The 17,298-nt window shown below is 34.3% G+C and overlaps 1 protein-coding gene across 3 annotated transcripts in view; it reads left to right on the plus strand.

The window, feature by feature from the left end:
- LOC123306396 (heterogeneous nuclear ribonucleoprotein K) overlaps positions 1 to 17,298 on the plus strand; it is a 207,029-nt gene that overhangs the window by 149,301 nt on the left and 40,430 nt on the right. For all 3 annotated transcript variants that reach the window (XM_044888377.1, XM_044888375.1, XM_044888376.1), the window contains 3 exons: positions 3,204 to 3,247; positions 5,941 to 6,013; positions 14,423 to 14,530. In XM_044888377.1, coding sequence (XP_044744312.1) covers positions 3,204 to 3,247; positions 5,941 to 6,013; positions 14,423 to 14,530 — 225 coding nt within the window. The remainder of the gene's footprint in view (positions 1 to 3,203; positions 3,248 to 5,940; positions 6,014 to 14,422; positions 14,531 to 17,298) is intronic.

A 17,298-nucleotide genomic window follows, 5' to 3' on the forward strand; every position in this document is an offset into this window, starting at 1 on the left:
CGAGTTTCCCACCGGGACATTTTCCCAGCTTACCAAGAATGTAGCGAGCCTTAATAGATATTCATAACAGATGAAATAACCGCATTTAATGTTCTGCTCGCACACAACGCTAAATAATGATTAAATAAGGATTAGACCACCTCGTTCGGCGTACCGCTGTTTCTGCAGTGATCTGTTGCATTCCCCCGCAGGAAGTGGATGGCAGATGAAAGATATTACCACTGCAGGGGTGAATTTGTATTCACTGCTATCTGATAAATTTTAGCGGTTTGCTTTCCATGTGAACTATTTTTATTAGTTCGAATTGGACAAATTGAAAGTCTAGGGGCAAAATAATTTTCAGGATATTCATGTTTCTGAAGACTTCAATTGGGCGCAAATTAACATTTGATGTAGTAAAAAATCGCTATTCCAAAATGAGCGGATAATAATAGCAATTATGCAGGATATCGCAAATTCGATGACCACTCAGAGTATCTCGAGAACCATAAAAATTGGACAATAAAAATAGTCAAGGTCTCGAACTTTTTCAGATCATAGGTACCTTGATTAATTTCTGAAAAATATATCCTGTATCTTGGTTTCTGTTTGAGATATTTCAAAGATCCCTGGAGGTTTTCTCAGTAATTTTGCGACCTAAAATTTAGCTTTTACGTGGCCCAAAAAATAGTTTCCATTAATTCCTATAAATAAATGTTTCTCAACAGAGTTGCTGTTGAGTCTTTTGCGAAGTTATAGATGTTCTAGATTTGTTCATGAATTGAAACACCTTATATATAATAAGTCAGATTTATTTCGGGATATAATTGGTATGAAATGATCTGAAATTTGATTATTCCACTAAACAAATGAATCATTAGAACATTTCATTTCAATAAAAAATTGCAATGAAATCAGAACTAATCTTATCGTTTTTCAACAGCCTGTATCTTTTGAACTGAGCCGATTCGGAAAATGATGAAGGAAAAAAGTTTCTTTTGATCTCAAGAATTTACTGCTAAAATATTTGTACGATTCAAAGACTCACCCTGTAAGTTTGAAACTGATGAAATTTTCAAAAAACCTATATGATGATATTTAACAAATATAATCTGATAATGAAAAACTGTTGAAAATTATCTTTTTAGCTCCTGAGTCGTAACTCATTTCTCTGGAAGTAGCGTAACGTAATTTTTTTTCGAAATTCTCGAAATATCTTTTCTTTTTTTCCTCCTACTCTTATAGTTCTCGAGACGGTTTCGGTGACCACCGAATTTGGGACACTCTGTACGAGGTAATACTAAAAAGAAGTTCAGAAATGGAAAGCATATATAAAAGGCAATTTATTCTCAAAATTGACCATCAAAAAATATACTGTGCCCCAAGGTTGGGTCAGAACTGTTGGTCACTGTTGGGTTTTTGATCAACTAGGATCAGCATTTCTGGTCATCTTTCGACATGTATGGGTATAAATTCTTGCAACTGAAAGGCAAGAAAGTAGAAAATACGTTTTATTGCGTTAGGTGAGCTTAAAAGTAAAATTGGGATTTGTTTACAAAAAACAACCGAGTATTTTTCATTATTATGATGGATAATATTATAATTCAGAAAGAAAAATCTTAGGGACTTTTTTTTGTAATCGCTCTATATACTCTCAATTTTCGGACAAATTTAAAATCACCCTGAATATCGCAGTTGATCAATTAACATTTTTGCATTCCTATGAAAGATGGTCCAAGAGTATTTTCAAAATAAAAAAGAACTTCCTGGAACGAACATGATGAGAACATTTTCAGCTCAAAAATATAATTTTTATCAAAATAAATATATTATGCTAGCTATACGTTTTGAAAGGCCAATTCGTTATCGTATGAATCTGCTAATTAAACATGCATATATAAAATTATGAATTCATTTCAGTGTTGAAATCTGTGTAACACATCAAATAATGCTTTTATTGTGAACACCTCCTAAACCAAAACCAATGGACCCATTGTTTCAAAAGGGTCCTGCGGAGGATTACAAGATTAGAAGATAACTACCGAAACAAAAGACTTCTGTTAACACATTGAATGAGCAACTTGTGTCCGCTAATTGATTTACACGTAATCTGCTGATATTAATCCTAACCCAGCTTTTTCGGTGAAATCTGCTTGGTTAAACAATGCGACCAATTGAAACAAATGAGGTCCTGATGTGCATACTATCAAATACAGTTAAATCGTGACACCTCATTTATCATAACGCAGGTGAACGTTTGCTGAATACAGATGGAAACATTTTTAGAATTTTGATGAGGCGTTTCCCCAACGGTTACTGTACTTTGTCATTGTCCCGGTCGAGAAATGGAACCGGTGGATTTTCGTTGTTTGAAACTTCTCGTTTTGCTTGATGTATCACGTCAAATTACCTGTACAAGTTCAAGAATTGAAATAAGATCAGCACCTATGCTGGTTATCATTTTCATCCCGCAGCAGCAAACTTCATGACAGTATTGAAGGAATTTCATTTTGTTCGTCTATAAACTGATGCTGATGCGTTCACTCAAGATGCAGCCAAAACTCAAGAGGTGATTCCTTGATCGAGAACATTATTTATTGCAGAAACGTCAAATACATATGCACCAGTCTGAGCTGTAGGGGTCAAAAAAACTCTTGTAAAAAGGGATGGAGATATTTGGTTGAAAATTTTCGATTTCATCTATTTTATCTGCATATCTTAAAAGTGTTGCATGTATGATCCGATGTTTTTTTTTAAGGAATGATAATGTTTCGAGCAAGGAATCACATACGGCGTTCTTGCCCAATCTTAAGTAAACACGCTGTATATTGAATTTAAAAACGGCCCTAGCAAGAACAAACCAATAAAATTAAGAAGAATGTCAAATGTGAAGTATGTCACCTCTGCAATGACGAAAAATGTTCGGATCTGTATTCACCAAAAGTCACATTTTCAGTTTGCTATCTAGTTATCAGTCTTCCTCCTATAGACATTGCCTCACACATTGACCATAAATCAACAGAGCCCACGCGAGTGTGACCACTTCTCACTTGCGTCCGCCCTTTTCTATAATTTTGAGATTACAGCACCCTCCAAGTAACTTGTTACCAAACTACGTTAACTAATGACTTCGTTTGTCCCTCGGCTGTCCCCCGGCTGTGCCTGTGCCCATTCACGTGACTGCCCGCCAATGCCCGCCATTTTGAAACAACTCCCATCAACAGTACAAAGCCTCCATAACGGTCCCTGATTGTCCGGGCCCTGAACGGTAAAAATAAATTCCACTCTATTTAGTTGTTCTCACTCCGACCCTGGTTGCACTGCAAGACACGCCTTTTAATGTTTTTCTCTTATTCTCTTTAAGTTTTTTTTCCTACTTCTTCACTTTATCAAAAAAGTTCAATGTTATGGATATATCCTGCTGATACCTGTTGAAGTACTCACCGATATCTTGATTATGCACGTTCAGAAATAACATGGACAAACTAAGGTTTTCGCTTAGAAGATGGATGAATGGACGCAGTCAAAACAAAGTCAAGAATGTTTTAGCAACAATCTACAATTCACAACTGAATCATTATGTTTATTGACTGCTCAATGGAAGTCTCATTGTTCGTTCACTGAACTGAAATTCATAAAAATTTCAAAGAAACCAGGTCGCAGGACCTGAAAGGAACAGTTATCGTATAATGGTGACGACAGATAAAGACCAAAACCAGGTTCATCCTCTTTACTTACCCTGAATGATGCCAGATTACATCAAGGAACATCTACATCAAAGCAGTCAATTTTCAGTTGGAAATGGTTATTTGAAGTCTGAAAAAAATTCTTTTTTTTTCAATTTCAAACTATAATGAATGGTAACTACCTATTGGGTCTGCGTAGAGGAATTAAAATTTCAGTTGCAGTTACCTGAAGATGTCAAACTGAATGAAAGAAACTATTATATCAAAAGTTGAATTGTAATGAAAATTGTGCAATTCTGTTCATTTATATTTTTTCCCCAAATCTCCTTCAGATTTTTTATTATACAGCTTGTCAGTCATTTTCAATTGTCTCTGTATTATACTTTTTGTCGTGTTTTAATCATGTGCAAAAATTTCGAGAAAGTGTTGAAAAAAAGAATCAAATGAGTTCAGGATATATTTCAATTTGAATTCAGTATATAATCTCGAATGAATTGCATTTTCAGAGGAATATTATTAAATAAAAGCTTTCAACAATCTGTAAAGTGTTGAAGCCGTAAGTATAAAAAATTGTCTGCATTCACTAATTCATGATTTTTCCTTGTGATTTTTCACTCAAAGTTTTGATTCGTCTCAATGGAGGTCTTGTTGTCACTGTGCGTCGTTTATTCCAATTCAATTGTTTTTCGATTAAGAAGAATATGCTGAACAGCAATCTACAAAAGCTGACTTCGACTCAATGATATGGTATTCATGGATAAATGTACAAAATAAAGCTGAATATCATGAATAACTGAAAAGTGTTTTCTAATCAGTTTCAAACCTTTCGGGTGATATTTTGTACTTTTCAACTGACTCAGTTTGTCATTCAAGATATTGCTAAAATTAGCTGTAGTTCAAATACTATCCGTTGTTGATTACCCTTAACAAATGTGGCAACATTCACTTTTAAACTTACTTTCAAATGTTCTCCAGTTTTCAACTACAATATATTTTGAACGTCATAGAAGATCACAAGAATTAATCCTTTATTGGGCTACAACAACTGAGAGAGAATTGAATATCCAAATTCACCGAAAATTAACTACTACACAACTTAATCGACTGAACAACTAAAACTGTTGTAATGCTATGAATGCTTCTTCAGTAGAGACTCCAATCTATATGCTGTATTGAAGGATGGAATTTACCAATTTGAACTGCCTTTTTTTCTCATCATGATCAAGAAAAAATGCTAAAGCAAGCCAAGATACGGATAGCAGGATATTCCATAACTATAGTTACAAGCATTGTTTCTTTCTAGAACATACTATTTTAAATATTTTTTTCTTGATTCTTTGAACACTTGCATTTTTTAACACTTTTAATTCAGAGCTATCATAACTTTAAGTTTCCACTTGTCTGCCATTCTATGATTATTCTGTGGTGCAACCAGTTTATGTCAGTTTTGTCCCATAAGTGGCGTCCCCCTAACCTAGCGTATAACGCTTCGCCTTAGGTTGCGGACAAAATTTTTGTAATTAATCATGAAAGTTTTTTGCAGGTCCCAAATTAACGAAGATTTGAATTTGCCCACCCGAGAAGAGAATTCATTAGTTTTCTTCTTCATATGGAACACAAATTCCAAGCTACCACCAATGTGTTTCCATCCCATATAAGGGAGAACCATGAGAAATTTCTCGAAATCATTGAACCAAAATCCATCGATCATGCTCTTCACTTATACGCTAGAATTTTCATGTCATTCCAGCTTGTTCCTCAATCATTCTTACAGTATTAATTCTAATAGACAGTTCTTTCATATACTCCCCTGAATGACTCTTTGTTACTCTTCTAGCTTTCGTTGAATATTCCTTTCCGTTGTTTTGATATTTTCTTCCTTTGCTCCAAAACACCAGTTTCCTTTCACTTAAGTTCCAGTGGAACGGTTTGAATTTTTCCCATTCCAAAGAGGCCTTGGAAATTTTGGTTCTTCTGAAAATTGATTTCCGTTGAGATGGTTCTTCCCTTTGGGGTTTTATTGGCTGATAGTCAAATCGCATTTTCGAAATTATAAAACCCTAAACTATAAATTTATTTTTCTGTAGATATCTCAAAATAGCACACCTAGTCTGAAACTACATTGCTACATTGTTCTCGACTTACTTGATCTTATTAATACATCACGTCTGTTCGAAGTGTAAAGTTTGAACTTTTAAAAGTAGGCACTAGTTTCAGGCTAGGTGGACGTAAGTTTTTACAGCTTTGATTTTCTCTAATTCAGTTCGTGTTGCAGGATTCTGACTCTATCTTCGGACTTGGATACCATCTGCAATATAATCAACGATGTGGTACCTAACCTTGAGGAAGTAAGTTGATTTTATTGTTAGTTACGACTTTGTTTTCTCTTTTTCTGTTTGCGGCCCTCGATTTACGAGCCACTAAAATTTGTGGGCCATTACCGAAATAACTTTCGTCATAATTCTTACGTCCCATATTTTCACGGATTCAGGCCTGTTAATATTTGGGTCTTCGGAGGAGTTGGCAGAAAAGTTGGAGAAAGAATTCATTGCCGAAGTTGTTGTAGCGGAAAGTTATGGTGTCGGTAGAGTAAGTTCGGTGTATGAACGAGAAATATTTTTTGCTGGGTGGGAAGTTTCTGTTACAACACAGGAAACAATTTGGAAATTTTCCGCTTGATCCTTCACCTTTACTCTTATCCAGTCATTATTGCGACACTAATTTAAAAAAAATGTACTCAAATGCGGGTTTTTAGGAAATGTAGCAGCATTTAATGTGCCCATAATTATACATACAGGGCGATTCGCCGCGATGGCCTATTAGACGTTTATGGAGAACTCATCATTGTTTTGCGCTGAAAATTTGCATGTTGCAGTTTACGATAATGAACTTTCTCCATAAGATATTTTCAGACCTCTGCAACTTTCGGAAATAGCCTACTCCTTCCTCATTTCAAATGACACTCCGGGTATATTTTTATATAGCTGATTTCATGGCAATTTCAACAGTGCCTCTTCTTGGATGAGTTATTTGGATTCTTATAAAAGAAATAGTGAAACACTTATTGAGATAGTTTTTCTGTAGAGGCTTTTTAAAAGAATTTTTACCATTTTGAATTTTTCCATAATGAAATATAACTCTCTTAGCTATTTGGACCTGAAATGTACCGAGTGTTTATAAGATCATCAATTGGGACAAATTGAATTCATTAAAACTTGAAATTTGCAAATAACAACATTATACTCATTGTTTCATTCTATTCTATGTAAAAAAAGGGGAGTTATCTATATTAACCCTCGGAATAAGGGAAATCAGCCATTTCGAAGTGCCAGATAAGTCTGTGAGCCACAGAAAAAAAAAACAGAATTCTGTTCCAATAAATAATATTAACATTTCATAAATTTTATCTGATAAATTGTTGAGAATCCACAGGGAATTTATGAAATGACGAAATTATTTATCGGGACATCGAATTGTAGTTTGATTTTATGAATTCGATTTGTTCAAATTCGTGATTTTCTCATAAACACCCTGTACATCTCCGGTCCAAACAGCAAATATAATGCTATAGAGTGAAAAATCCGAAATGGTAAAAAAATTGTAAAAAAAACTCGCCAGCGGACTTATTCAAAAAAGTGTGCTATTTTTTCCTAAGAATCTCAATAACTCATGAACTGTTGATTTTTACTCAAGGTGAGGCACACTGTTGAGATTGTCATGAAATCAGCTATCTGAAGATGTGAAGATATACTGAGATTTGCAATGAAACAGTAATGAACTTTTTTCGATATAACTGGAAGTTTCACAGGTCTGAAAGTATTTTAGGGAGAAAGTTCAAAAACACCTACATGCAAATTTTCAGCACGAAATTGTGATTAGGCCTATTTCCTAATAGGCCCTTTATTCAGTAATCAAGTAATGTGTAAAAGAAATTTGATGAGTAGTTACATACATATTTCATAACACAGGTTCATTATCGGAAATAAGAAACCAAAAATTTATGAATATAAATCTCAAGATTCTGATGAACGTAAACTTGCCCGTATTAACCTTGAAGACGATACTGTGCTGTATTTCGAGAAATATTTTTGATGAGATCAGGAAATGGATACTCGAATGCTTTCGATACATATATATTTCAGATTGACAGAAGATATACGTTGCTCAGATGACAAATTTGATGGATATTAAAATATTTATGGAATATGGGTTGGTTTCTATCTGAGGTTTTATATAACCCCAATCAATTTTCCCCGAAGGGTTTCTGCTGTATAGTGAATTATTTCGTATGATTGACGAAGGAAGGATTTCATTTCAACTCAGATTGAGAAACGTGTTCGTAAGATTGGCGGTGAGAATTATATCGAATGACTAGAAAATGTGCAAGTCGTTTTTGTGGCCTGAGATTTTTTGAAAGATCCACAATTCGGTCGAGACCTTCTTCTTTTTTTGTTTTGTTTGATAATCATTGTTCTAAAAAACTTGCCTTTCCTATTTTTGATGTCAATGTCTTATGTAAGTATAGGTTATGTCTGATAAAAAATATTGAGAATGATCAGGGGAAGGATCACTGATCAGGTGTCCATTTGAATTAAGGAAGTAAGATCACGCCTAGGCTTTCTGAAACACCCTGTATTATTTGGTGAAAGATTTTTTTTGTGAATTATTTTTAACCATAAAATCGTTGCATCAAACTTATTGTTTATAGAGTGGCACAGAAAAGTTTAAGAGGGAGAGGGGTGCATTTATGATCAATCACCCTGTTCTAGTTTCGATTTCGGCAGAGTTTATGGGTGCTCTGTTTGGCAGAAAAAACTGACGCCAGAAACAGTTTACAGCTCAGGCTCAACTATTTGGCTTCCCCATACGGCATCGGATAATTTTATGATTTCAGTATCTTCCCTCGGCTCCCTGAATCAGTTGACATCATCGGTATCAGAATCCAGGAGGCTTAGACCGTTCCGAAATACTTCTTTTCGCCATTCCGTATAAATTGCTAACGTTTCAGTTCTCTTCAACTTGATGACGTACTGAAATATTCAGTATATCAAATGGAGACGTTTTTCCATGCATCAGAAAACGATAAAGGAGCACTCGATGGGGCGTATTGCGAAAAGATGCTGTAGTAGGCCGTCCTTCCATTTTATTACTTATCAATGATGAATCCGAGTTAAAACGTTGAAGAATAAAATACTAATAGTAAATATTTCAAAAGCCAAATTATAGAATAACGCGCTTTCTTCTTAATTGTTTTTATTGTCACCCCTGGAAAAATTACTTTCAGAATAACTAGCTTAATCTGTGATACTACACATCTGTGGATCTTTTAAACAGAGTTTTATTTAGTCAAAGTATCCAATTTTTCAAATTTCATAGATACTTTCTGATTTTTGAACATCGAATTACTGGAAAAAGGCGCATCATACGAGAAAATATGAAAAATACTTTTATTTTTCAAAACGTTCAGATATTCATTTGATAGCGTCCAACATAGTTCAAAGAGTTGTGTTCTTCAAAATTTCGGTATTTTTATGGCACATAATCATAATGGTCATAATGAGAAAACTGGAAGACGTGGGTGATACCTTGTGTTCGAAAAAGCTTAATCAAATATGTAAATGAAAAACTATATTCTGAAATGCATTTCATTTGATAAAACCGTTTGTGAAATAAAACAAAATTTTTTTTTATGGTTATTCAATATTCAGTATTTTTTTAAACCGAGCCGATTCGGAGAAAATGGTAAAGGAAAAAAGTTGAACTCAAGAACCTAGTGTTAAAATATGTCTACGAGTCAAAGACCCACCCTGTATAAGAGTTTTTGACATTCTGAAATCAGTATCGAAGCTGTTCTGCGTCGAATTTTCAGTTTTTTGGTTTTGTAGACGTTATTGAATGTCTTATGTGGATAAGATCACTTGACTAAAAATGACATGTATATGCAGATTCCAATGATGTTTTACGAATTTCTTCACCTGATTGATTTGTCTTTGAACATAATTAATGAAGACAATTGACACTGAGGAATCTTTCGATCGTACATGTCATGAATTCCAATTGCATCATGCATCGTAAACCAAAAAAGATCTAAGAAATGTGTCTACATACGAGGATATATTGAAAAATTTTTGGGCCTACTATAAAACCAAACAAAATTTCAATGTCAAAATATTTTATTACTCAACATATTCTCCTCTTAATTGGATACATTTATTACAGCGAACCTGCAGCGTCTCTAGGCCTTTCAAAAACAAATGTTTCTTCTTGCACTGCAAACTAGACCCCCACAGCTTTTATAACTTCCTCGTTGGAAGAAAATTTACTACCTTTATTTCAGTTTAGGAAAGAGATGATAGTCGGATGGAGCCAAATCTGGTGAATAAGGGGATGTAATTCAAACCCTCACTCACTAATTTTTTGCATGGCAACATGAGATATATGTACTGCAAAAACAAAACACTTTTGGATAGCTTTCCGCATCTTTTCTCTTTAATTTTTCCGTGTAGAGTGGTCAATCATGATTACTCCATGGCAATCCCAAAAAACTGAAGCAAGAACTTCCAGCAGATTTTTGGACACGAAACTTCTTTGGTCTTGGAGAACTAGAGTGTCGCCATTTTATCGATTGTTGCTTTGTTTCTGAATCGTAGAAATGTACCCAAGTCTCGTCCATAGTAACAATTCGATTTAAGAAGTGTACATCGTTTTCGAATAGAGCACAGATCGAACGCGATGCTTCTACCCCTACACGCTTTTGGTCAACATTCAAACATTTGGGGATCCATTTTGCAGCAATTTTTCTCATGTCCAAATTGACGTTAACTATATGAGCTGGTCAGAGGAAAAGTGGTATAAGTCACAAATTCCGATTTTTGAGTTATACCGATATTTGGGTACCAAAGGCATTGATAGGTATGGAAAATTTTGTTAAGAGGAAAAACATTAAATGGGTATAACTCGGTCAAAATGACGATTTGACTCATACCACTCATAAGAAGAATAATATGCAACCTTTGGTACCCAAATATCGGTATAACTCAAAAATCGGAATTTGTGACTTATACCACTTTTCCTCTGAACGCGCTCATATGAAATATTCAGAGCTTCAGTTTTACGTTTTAGCCCAACTCAGCGGTCTGATAAAATCATGTCATGGACTGCATCGATATTTTCTTGGACTGACACAGAAACTGGCCTTCCCGATCGGTCATCCACTTCAATGGAAAATTTACCTCTTTTGAAGCTTGCAGTCCCATTTTTCTCGGTCGCATACGTGGGATATTGATCACCAAGGGTATTAAGCATATCTTCGTAAATCCGCTTACCTCTTAACCCTTTCAAATACAGGTACTTGATGATGGCTCGATACTCCAATTTTTCGATTTTCACAATTTCGGTGGACATCTTCTTTCTTTTGATTTATTGCGTAACTCTAGTTTACTTTTTTGACCTCAAACTTCACACTGACACTTCTAATGGTTATTGTTCGTTGTTATGGTAAAGCAACATTTTTTTATGCATGGAACTGGTCTAGGCTGACTAGATATCAATACATCCTCGTAGAGCAAAAATATTTTCATTCAGGTCATCCTTTGGCGGTTCTTGTATTATAAGCAGACATAAGCAAACAGTGAGAGATACTCTGACCTAAACCTACAAAAATATGAACCCGCCAAAGCTAATTATTGAGCGTTTTTTTCTTTTAAGTTACTCTCAGATTGGTTAAGTATGTAGAATTGTTATTGGACAAAAACATATGTATCTATTCCATTCGAATCCGTATTCACTATTTTTCGTGAGCATAGTGATACCAACAAAAAACGCTGTTCTTCGGTAGGATTTTCCCTGCCCCCGCAACCGAAAAATTCAAATGGAAAGAAAAGATGTTTGCGAAGAGTGTCGGCCGGGATGCTTGCCTTCCGGTCCTAAATTGTTTGAATAACTCCGTAGCGGAAATTAGGGCTCTTCCAAGGACCGAAACTTCCTGCGACAAGTTCGGTTTGTGTTCTTCGACGGTTGGGATTATCGGAAAATTTGCGCGGGGAAAATTTTCAGCGGTTTTTCACGAGCGCGAAATGGATGCGATTAAAAGGGTCGCCTTTTCGGGGGTATCGATCGATGAGCTTGGATTTGTCGTTCGGTGAAATATGGCGATTTGTATTTGATTGATATGGATGATGTTGGGTTTTTAGGGATTTGGTGGATATGTGGCGAGTATTCAGCTGATGAGTGATTCTTTCATGAGGTCTCATCGTTTTCGTTTATTATTCCTTATGTATGTTCGGGATGAGCAAAAGGAATTAGTATTTACCAGCTGTTTCTGAAAAATGAATATTGAGGGAGGTCTTTCATATAGGTAATTATTGTTCTGCGCTCTTCAATCTCTGAGTTACTGCCTTCGAAATTGAGGGAGAAATTTAGTTTTTATCAAAGGTCTCCTATGGAGCAATCCATAAGAATGAACTTCTGCAGATAAATATCGCTAAACTAGTGTCGCTAACTGTTTTTTCGATTCCAAAGTTGGGGTAGAAAAATCAGATCCTATTAATTAATTTACAGTGATAGGAGTAATATCTCTTGTTTTTTAATTTCACTCACAATTTTCGTAAAGACCCAATTTTTTTTTCTGGAATCAATTCTTAAATTAGGAAAATATTTTAGGGGTTGATTTCCTCACCCTTTCAGTATAACATTTAGGCTTTAGAAAAAGTGTTCTTACGCTAAGTTCCATTCTCCTTAATCATTTCTCTATATAATTCTGTGGAAATTGTTCCATCAACATATCCGTTGATTTTTTTGTATCAAACTCACAATTTAATAGATACAGTTAGAACCCAATAAAGTTAGTCATGGTTTTTAAAAATATTGAAGCCTCCAAATTATGACGCAGAATATTGTATGATGAAATGCCATGGTAGAATCATGGAAAAAATTTCAGAAACTCATATAATTAGCTTTGCTTAACTGTCAAAATAAATTCTTTTCATACAGAAGATGTTTCATTAAAACAGAAATTTTCCCCCATACCTATTCAAAGGGCAGTCACTCTGGAAAATGGAGTTTGAAAGAAAAAATTATATGAAACAACTTAAATTTTGTTTCAATTAAAGTTAGATCAGGATTTCTCAATTTGAATATATCTACTTATTAAACGCACACAATATTTAATATAATTGTCTTCCATTTCAAAATAGTATTTTAAAGTGGTCCAAAAGAAAAATGTTATATTTCATCTGGCTACAACAGGAAAATCATATTTTTCTGTCGATGCTATATTTTTTTTTTATTTTTTTTTATATTTATTTTATATTATAAATTCATTTGGTATTACAATCAACGGAATCGTAACTTATAAAAAGCAAATTATTTCAATTATTCTATTGAAGGAGTGACTCTTCTCAAAAAATATTTCTGACTGACAACTTTCTATTATTTATTATCTTTCCATGCCATCCAAAATTTCCTAACACAGCAAGTATGATGAATAAATTTCTTATAAATTAACAAAAATTTCTTCTAGTTCCTAATACTCATTGAACAAACTAAACAATATTATTTTGGGAAAACTCTGGATTCTGTATTTAAGAATTTTTTTTTCTCCTCAAAATCTTAGTGTTTCAGTGCAGGGGCCCAAAAATCTTTGAAAATTAAACAATTTTCAGGCATTCTCGCATCACTCTAGTAGTCGCAAACAAGTGATTCGTGAAACTTGCTCATCCATGCAATCAGAATTCAGCGATATTACCATAATTCTGATCGTTTTCAACTCTATATTTTTTTTCTCTATATTCCTGTCCCAAACAATAAGATCCTTCAAATGATAGGTTGTCGCGCAAACTATGACGTCTTCGTATCTGTATACGATACGTGATATCTGTATATCACGTGAAAATTGAGGTGAATAACCTTGCGACTCCATGGCACAGCCATTCACAATGATATTTTCAGTTCTCCGAATAAATCCGCATTTTCATATTGAGTGGGCAATTTTTCTTTATTTATACATTTGTCAGCCCGAACGCCGTAGAGCGGAAAATCAAACAATATTAATTTGTTTGCTTGAATTGCGAAAGAGAGGGAGATGATGAAAGAAAACTAATTTTGATATCAAATCAATTATTATTTTTATTGACATTGATGATGAAGTAACTGAACGGATTTATTTTAAGTTGTAACACACATTTTACGCTTTTCGATTGAAAATGAGAAACAAAATCATTAGCTTAGTGATAACAAGTCAAATGACTGATATATAACAACATCATTTTAAGATTCGCAAGAAAGTTGGCTGAATTGTAGTATCAAAAATCGAAAACTGCAAATTTTACGAACTGATTAATTATTCAACTGTGAAGTTTTACTGCAGCAACCCACAAACTCAATACAGAATAGTACAGGGTTTTTCTTCAACCCCTTAGCAGCAACCAATGGAAATATTTACCCTGTTTCACTCAAAAGCTCACGGAAAATGGAAGCCCACCATAATTTATTATAACATTCTACTACATAAGCGGATCACACATTAAATCATTCCTGATTATTTTTGAATTCCTTGCCTACGACATCACCAAATTGTGCTAATGAAAGCATTCATGGATATATTTCATTGGTCAATTTAGTACTAATCCAGTAAACACTTGAGAATCCAAGCCCTGCTATTCTCCATAGAATTCACACGGAATTTACGACCGGATTGGCTCTCAACCAACTCAAATGCCTAGAATTTTCAGCTCAACTAATTTATTTTCTGTTTTCAGCATTCGGGATCAAGCTCGAAAGAATTGGACTTACGTATGCTGATCCACAGAAGTCAGGCAGGATGTGTAATTGGCAAAAGCGGACAGAAAATTAAAGAGATCAGAGAGGTGAGTGACCACAAGTTACTAGTTTTATTTGCTATTATAAAATCTGGAATCGCTTGTCCAGGAAAGGAGATTATCCATAAAATGATATTGTATTCGCATAAATTGTCGTTAATGGACCGGTTTCTCCGCTGTGATATATTTACAGCGCATACATTGGAATCTTGTTCGGTTCATCGACTTCTATCGTAGTACTTTCATTGATACTTCCAGAGATGCGGAGTGGAAAAAGTAGTAATATTAATGACTGTATGCAGAGGCCAGGAATTGGCCATAAATGTATGCAAATCGTCTGAGAGGTTGAATAATAGCAATCAAGATTCGATTCAGAGGAACATAAATCTATTGGTACTGAATTATACAGTGGAGTCTCTTGGCTTGCGAATTCAGTTCGTTAATGATGGCAGCTTTTTAGCTGCCATCTTTAGAGAACTATATCTGAGCAGGGGCTGCTCAAAAAAAAAAATGAAATGTGCAAATTTTTCGTCACGGGATCACCATTTAGTTTTTTTCTCAAATATTCTTTTAAACCCTGTATATTTTCTTCAGAACCGTTTTGCTATAAGACTGTCGAGTATATCATCAAATTATTGTAGTAAAATGGTCGAGGAAACATACGTTCCAGGAAGCTTTTAATGTTGACTGATTGAATAACGAATCGAAGTTTGTCTGGAAATTCTAAAACACAAATATTCAATAAGGGGGATGACGGAACATCATGTGAAACGAACCCTCCTGACATGCGATACGATATTCCCAAAATGAGTCCACTAGTTCCTCAATATTTTCTGCCATCATTCTTGCATTTCACGGTGACTGATCTTAAAGGGGAAATTTCCGAAACGTATTCTCCGTCTCCTTTGCAAGATATTTTTGTCAGAAAAGCATAACTTTGTACCAGTTTTTTTAATTGGAAATAAATTCAGTGAATCAAAGACAGTGAGTTCTTTCTGATGTCATTCCTAATTTTTATTACTCTCTCTGAAGGGTTACACAGGCGTGCCGAATATCAAATTCTTATTGTTTGTCGTTATCGTTAAAAGGATATTTAACAAAAACACACATCAACTATACTTAGAAAATTGGGAGAATCTGCTTCAACTCAATGAAATTATTCAAGCGGTTCAAAAATGGAATGTCAAGAGGTATTCGTTGAAAATTTATTGACTTTCTTATACATTTATTGTTTTTTCAGTTATATTTTATTGTTGTTCTACTTACCTCTTACCTTGCTACTTGAAAGGTGCTTCTATGATCATGATGTGAATGAATATTGTCAGGCAATCATGGAGTAGGGTGCACTCTCTTCTGCATCGTTGTTTTGTTACATTTCTTATATAGAGTTTCCTTTTATTTTATTGTTTTCTTAATTGGAGCAATTGGTTTCTTTGACGTTTCCTATACAAATGTACTTTGTCTGAGGGAAGAATAAAATTATCATTATTATTATTAAAAAATATCCTAATTTCGAGAATAATCAATAGTGACCTTAAATTCTAAAGCTATCAGAAAATCACTGTGGAGCAATATCCTCAACACAGTTTATACTTACTCTAATCAAACTTCACCAAAGAAAAACTCAAAGAGGAATAAAATACATTTACCGATCAGCTTTTTCTTAAAAGTGCCCTTTAAATCCAGATACAGAAATGTATAATATATACAGGGTGTCTGTAAACAAATGCGAAGGACTTAGGGAGATGATTCCTCGATGAAAATAAGCAGGGGTAGTTGCTATAAAAAATTTTCGAAATCGACATCCCTTCCAAGATACAGCCTTTGGAAGGTGATGACGAGTTAAAGTTTTTTATTTTTTTTACGGGTTCTAAGAAACACTGACTCATAAAACTATACATAATATGAAGCAATAAGAAGATTTTACACAGTTTTTTTAGATCTCATAACTATATTATCAGGGGTTGAAATTAACAATCCCTTATGATTTTTTTTCAGAAATTGTTTTCGTGAGATAGATTTTCGAAAAATAAAAAATGGTTTCCCATTCAATTCTTGGGAAAAAAAGTCTCTTGCAAAATTTCGATACAGTCGATACTTTTCTCGGTATAAATAAAAACTCAAAAGCAGCTCTGATCACTGTTCATTCCATTTCATCGTATAAGTGTTCCATAGAATCACTACCTCCCGGTAAAATACATGTTGTTATTTTTAACCCCTAACAAAGTTATGAGATCTAAAAACAACTGTTAGTTTTATGACTCAGTGTTTTTTAGAACCCGTAATAAAAATTAAAAACTTTCAACTCGTAATCACCTTCTAAAGGCTGTATCTTGGAAGAGAGGTCGATTTCGAAAAAAATTATAGGAACTACCCCTGTTTATTTTCATCGAGGAATCATCTCCCCAAGTCCTTCGCATTTGTTTACAGACACCCTGTATTTTACTATTGTCCTAGTTATTTAAAAATATCGGGGATGATGATTAGTGACCTTAAATTCTAAAGCTATCAAAAAATCACTGTGAAGCAACACAGTTTATACCTACTCTAATCAAACTCTACCAAAGAAAAACTCAAGGAGGTACAAAATAGTATGGAAATCATTGGATTAAATATGTTTGAGTGCATTATTATACATTGATCAGCTTTTTCTTAGATGGCCCTATAAAGCCAAATACAGTAATACAATATAATATATATACCTATCTAAATGAGATTAAAGTAATTCAAGTAAGTTTTCCAAAAAAACAACATGCTGATGCCAGGATCCTTTCGTGCAGTCTGGCGTGTCAGCAATTGAATAATTATTATTATCG

Source organism: Coccinella septempunctata, chromosome 2 (genome assembly GCF_907165205.1).
Source record: "Coccinella septempunctata chromosome 2, icCocSept1.1, whole genome shotgun sequence".
In the NCBI taxonomy this organism is placed as follows: domain Eukaryota; kingdom Metazoa; phylum Arthropoda; class Insecta; order Coleoptera; family Coccinellidae; genus Coccinella; species Coccinella septempunctata.